The sequence below is a fragment of the Macrobrachium nipponense genome, chromosome 47 (assembly GCF_015104395.2).
Source record: "Macrobrachium nipponense isolate FS-2020 chromosome 47, ASM1510439v2, whole genome shotgun sequence".
NCBI classification, from domain to species: Eukaryota; Metazoa; Arthropoda; class Malacostraca; order Decapoda; family Palaemonidae; genus Macrobrachium; species Macrobrachium nipponense.
The window spans coordinates 7,203,884-7,210,347 of record NC_087222.1 but is presented as its reverse complement, the minus strand read 5'-3'; the positions used below and the strand labels follow the sequence as shown (position 1 = coordinate 7,210,347).

General features: G+C 32.3%; 1 protein-coding gene across 1 annotated transcript; it reads right to left on the bottom strand.

Moving 5' to 3' along the window:
- Positions 1-4,520: 4,520 nt before the first annotated feature.
- Positions 4,521-6,043, bottom strand: LOC135204443 (anaphase-promoting complex subunit 10-like). The gene has a single exon (XM_064234643.1). It carries the CDS (start codon positions 5,963-5,965, stop codon positions 5,465-5,467), a length of 501 nt encoding a protein of 166 aa, XP_064090713.1. The 5' UTR covers positions 5,966-6,043; the 3' UTR covers positions 4,521-5,464.
- Positions 6,044-6,464: the final 421 nt, after the last annotated feature.

The following is a 6,464-nucleotide window of genomic DNA, read 5'->3' as shown; positions in this document are numbered from 1 at the left end:
ACGGTACCTGGAATAAAGATTTTTTTTTTTTCAAAAAATTTACATTAACGCTTTCCTTTTTTCTTTGTTTTGACTAAGTGAAGCAAGCAAATAAATCGATGGAGACAAAGAATTCAAATCTAAAAATGCAACATGGGTCAAACTATTATTATCAGATTAAAGCAAAGGAATGAACTGTATATTTTTCACTTGAAATGCAACAAATTAAATTGGGACATTGTTACATGTTTTATCTATGAAGAATACGAAAATAATAAAAATAAAGATCTAAAATAAAGCAAAATACAACAATTATTGTTATCCTTCCATTATTAAGACAAGGAAATAAGCCATAACGACTTAGGAATGTTAAAATGCAAAGAATAAAAAAATTGTGCTCTCTCATGCGAACAACAATGTAGTGAAGAAAAATAATCATCCACTGAAGAATTAATATCAAACGAACTCATATATTTAATATATTATCATTGGAACAGGGCAAGGAAGTAATCCATTAAAATTCGAGACTATAAAAATACGTTCATGAAATATTCTATTCACGCAAGTCGGTTGTCTTAAAGGTCTCCTTTATTAAAAAAAAAAACACTGAACTTGGGAAGAGTAAATTAATTAGGTACTTCACTCAAAATTCCCTCGTCTTAGCCGGCGAGACTTCATAGATTAATGAAGGAGAGAGATGCAGCGGTAATTAAAAGACTTGGAAAAGTTTCTAAGGACAGATGAAGGCTCATTTCCAAGAGAGACACTTTTTTTTTCACCTCTTAACTGCACCTGAAGAAGAAGAGACGATATATTTGAACAATGAAGTTTCGAAGGCGCTATCTTATATCTTGGGTGAGTAATGTCGCCCCTCCTCACCCCACAACAGAAATCTAATAGATTGTTAGTAGTCACAGGATTAACCCTGGATATATGATATATATATATTATATTATATATATATATAATTATATATATATATATATATATATATATATATATATATATATATATATATATATATATATAGATATATATATATATATATATATATATATATATAAATATATATTTATATATATATACTATATAGATATGATATAGATATATATTATATAATAATATATATATATATATATATATATATATATATATATATATATATATATATATATATATATATAATATATATATATATATATATATATATATGTATGTATGTATGTAAAATAATATGATATTAATATATGAATACAAATATACAAGTTAAAAAAAAAACTCATGAAATACGAACCATCAACTCTAAAGCCATCGAAGACATGAAACCCGAGAAATGATTTGGCGAAAACCACTTCATTCATTCATTCAAGACAAAAAAAAAGAAAAAGTGCAATGCCATTTATAGATTGTATTACAGCCAGAAGTTTTAAGAACGCAATGGTAATTGAATTTTCCCCTGAATGACTCATTATCTTTTAGTATTTTCGCCAATCGCTTTTGCCACTGAATTGATCGCTAATGAATACAACTGGCTAAAACTCATTACTGCAATTAATAAAAAGGAGTCATTAATGAATATCCAATTCAATCTTACTTTTGCTTGTTCTCTCTCTCTCTCTCTCTCTCTCTCTCTCTCTCTCTCTCTCTTTCTTGCTATTGTTCACCAAACGCCATAGTTTTATTTTTCTTTTTGTTTCAGGTATTTTTTCATCTATTACTTGAATTAATTGATTGTATATCTCTATATGTTTATCTCCTCAGGGGGCTCCATTACAAAAATAACTGGCTCAGTTCGGAATTGAAAATCGCCTATTGCATTCATGAAATGGTAGATAATTAAACTGCGTTATTTTTCTAATAAAAAAGATACGTGGCTTTTTAAGATTTTTCGTTCAGTTTCCGGTATATTTTTTTATTGAGCGATTACGTGAATTAATTTAATTACCTGTCTTTATTAGTTTATTTCCTCTAGGTGCTCCATTGCAAAAATAATGGGTCAGTTCTGAATTGAAAATCACTTATCGCATTCACGAAAGGGTATAATAATTAACCTGCGTTATTTTTCTACCAAAAAATAATAATGAAAAAAAAAAAAGATACGCTCATTTTTAAGATAAAACGCCGTGCATTCAGTAATCAAATCTATGAATTTAAGGAGTATTTAGTTTTTAATTTCGCTGTTATTTCTCGTTGGTTTCTTTTCTCCCATTAGTACGTTAATCATGTAAAACTTTATTGTCAATTAAGGGATATAGACGCTGATAATTGCTATATTTTCCCTTCTCTAATTTGCATGATAAAAGGGAAACACTGTGTAATTAACAAGAGAGGCATTTCACGCGATGAAAGAATAATTTCTTTAAAATAATCTAATGACGTCATTAATCATGTTAACATATGCTAATAATTTTACATAAAAATGGTCATGACTTTGTTAAACAGATTAAGCAGATAATAAACAAATATGGAAGAGGAAATTGATAATTAAATACGAAGTTGAATGAAATAATCAAGTCACTGTGTTTTTAAAATGACAAAAATAAGAATATAAGTAGTCGTCAAGGATTAGTAATGCTAGTTGCAATAGAAGTAGGTGTCAAGGATTAGTAATGCTAGTTGCAATATAATTAGGTGTCAAGGATTAGTAATGCTAGTTGCAATATAAGTAGGTGTCAAGGATTAGTAGTGCTAGTTGCAATATAAGTAGGTGTCAAGGATTAGTAATGCTAGTTGCAATTCATATGAATCCTTCGATCCTATTATTTTTGTCTGAGGGATGTTTTAATAAGAGTGGAGTCGAAGTGATATATTAAGAACTGAAGAGGGAGACAGGTCTTTAAACTCAGAATATCAAAAGGTGGGAATCCCTCCATGTTTTGTCTTTACTTGAATTTCCTGGCGTCGGTGAATAAATTGACTTTTGTATTTTCACATAAAAAGAATAAGCACGAAACATATTATCTTACTTATTTTGAATCATGACAAGACGAATTTTGGAAATAAAATGCGGTGGGATGAGATATAGTTCGTTTGGTATATGTGTCAGGTACCAGTGGCTAGTACCTTATTAGACCCATTACAAGTGTCACCAACTTCACGATAATAGGACAAATCTAATCATGCATATATAACGGATGTTCAGTTGACGAATTCAAATAGCTGGGGTCAGCACTTAGCTACGGTAATTCATAAAATGTTAACATTTGACGAATAAAAAATGCGTGCAACTCCCGGCCATTCGAAGGGTTTTCATTACCAAATGTTTGAAAAAAAATTAATGTGCATATTCGATAACTAAAGAGGTTATCGTGGCTATGAAACATACTCTCCCACACATATAAATGAACATAACCACACACACATATTTCCCTTTATTTACTTTCCTACATTTCATCTATCTATTTTTATTACAATCCACTGCTCTCCCTTTTTGTTTCAGATTTGTATCCTCACTAGTTATTGCATCACCTATTTCTCTACTCGCTGATTCGTCGAATCCCGCGTCCGTAATTTTATCCAAGAAACAGCTCATCTCCTGGTCGTTCTTACGTAACGTCCAACTGGGAGAAATATATCTCTGCATCTCACAATGGTCTAGATTTCTGTATATTTTTACTAAGTCTTCCTTTGTTTCCATGGTTACTTACCTCATGACTGCAACTAAATATCATTCTCTGATACGCGATTGTCTTGTCTTGATTGCACGTAATGTCCGTTTTTGTTGGTTTCATTTTCGTCTACGCTCTCAGTTTCCACTGGAAGTTTGTTTGTTTGTTAGTATGGTGATTTTACGTTACAAGGAATCAGTGGTTATTCAGCAACGGTTAGTGGTTCATCAGCTAATTCTATTTCTTCTATTAGGTAGTTCCATAGCTTTTGTGGTTGTTTACACTAATTCAGAGTTTCATTTTCTGTCTTAGGTTTCTAATTTTATTTTTTAAACTTCTTATACAATTAAAATATTCGCCTAGCCTTTGGTCATTAAATCCTCCCTTATAAGGTGATGAGTTTCATTTAACCACGAGAAACTGTAAGATCATATATACTTTTACTGCGTCTTCGAATTCACAGTCACTTTCGACAGCCACGAGCGTCTCTACCAAATTTATATGAAATCCTTTTTATAGGTGTCCATTGTTATATGATGCTACAATGATGAAGGTATTCTCCGCTTCATATCCCATTTCGTTGCGATGTGGGACATCAAACCTTTACGTAAGGAAGCTAATTAACCTCAAAGAAAAGACTTTTATTTCCAAGAACGGTTTCCTACACGTAATTCATATTCATATATATAACATATACTTAAGAAAACAATTATGAGTTTTTATTTATTAAACGCATAAGGGCAATAATGCTGAGCCACTAGTTACAGCTCTACGACAGAGTTCAAGATTGTAAGTCAGGAGGCAATTATACTTTCTTTGAAGCCAGCTCGTAATTGATTTGGTATTTCATAGAATTTCTGTGGTAACAAAATAAAACCTCCATAAAACGCTTCACCAGTTAAGTTTACCACTAAACGGTAGAATAAAGAAAAATTGGCTCATTTTCTCTTTTAATGACATATCCTGCATAAATTACTCAAAATGTGTAAGATCACTTTTACAATGTCATATCCCTGAGACTTATAACATCAAAAGAGCATAAAATCAAACCAACAGATACAAAAACACTCTTGTACCATATGTACATATAAAACATCCATTAACAAATCACCAACAGTAATTACAAGAGTATAAAAGGTTCGTATACAACCCATGCCATTTATAACAACATAACTTACGGATTTCTAAAAAAAATATTTCCAAACTGGAACCTAGTCGACAACTCTTAACAGCAGAAGTGGTGGACAGTAATAGAAGACCATTAAGCTTCCGTATATAAAACAATGCTAAAATGAAAATATATTTAGATGAATATTGCACAATATGTTATAGAAACCAAAATCTGTATAAGTAAATATATAAACAGTCTCGGTCAACATAGACTGAGTATTTACAGCATAAATGGCTTTTTGTTTTGGTACCATTCATTATGTATTATTAAAACCACGCATGGAAAGAAACATACAAGTTATGAAATATGCAAGATTTTGGTCCCTAGTATAAATATTAAAAAAAAAAACCTAATATCCTGTAGGTTCAACATTTCCATAAAATCGAAATCCTTGCAAAAGAACTCTTGCAAAAGAATCGTTTATAAAAAGTGCCTGTTCTTTAAATGTATATGAAAGTGAGGGTGCAACACATATACTCTTGTACTAGCTAATAAGAATATAACCTAAGATACATCCTATACTCATTTGTTACCCTAGATAATTATGGTGATCGTACATACGAACACTAAGCACTAAACGAATGATACTACAGTAGTTACATCCTTCACACTTACTTGAATTTCATAATCATAATTACACGTCTTAGACCAAATCATGTCATTCTTAAACGTAAATTAAAAACCACTCAAAACTCTACAAAACCATTTACCTAATGAACGCGAAACTTTTAAAAATGGGTGACGTGAAATACCCTTGGCAGTCCACCGCTACAACAGGCATTCCGACAGGAGAATGAACCCTAATCTGACGAATGCGAGTGTCCTGTCCGTCGTCGTGATTCAACACAACGGCCAATTGTAACATGAACGTGCGAAAAGGGGGCTCGAGATAATCGTTCAAGGGAATATAAACCCAGCCGTTCGGTTCCACGCAGTCTATCACCTTCACCTCCTGCAGATCGTTGAAGTGCGTCCCCGATCTGACGGATATCCTACTCGGGGTGTAACTTTTGTCTATCTCGTGTTGTGTGTAAACCCACACGTCCTCGACGATCGTCTTCCTCTGGAACTGTATGCTGATCAGATGGGGAAGATCGCCGTCCGATTGCCAATACGTCTGGAGAGATTCATCACGAAGCTTTCCTACGTCGAATTCAGGTTTGCAGGAGGACACTGTCCACACGGCTTGGTTCCCGATATCTCGCATTCTTTCAGTTCCTGTACAGCTTTTCCGAGATGGTCGTCCTTCACTTGTAACGGTGGCGAACGGCTGCTGAGAAGTTACTATGCTTCCAGGAGCTTGTTTTCCAGGTTAGAGCATCACTTTATCTATTCAAGAGTCATACCATCTACTTGAGCGTTTCCACAGCAATTAGTGAACTATCAGTTCACAAAAAAAGATGACACTTCAGATACTTTTTATCTATTTCAAGTGCTGATTCCTACAGGAAACTACATAAAAGCCTAGTTTGATGAATTCATTTGTATATTAGAACATTTATCAGTGTCTTTCCAAGATCCCAAAGCTGTAACTTTTTATTCGTTTCTGTTTGATTCTTTGTATTGTAACTTATTGATATCTTTCTACAATTGACACTATTATGTATATTCAGTATGTCTTTATGCACACACAAAAATACACACAAGAACACGTCTATATATATATAATATAATATATATATATATATATATATATATATATATAT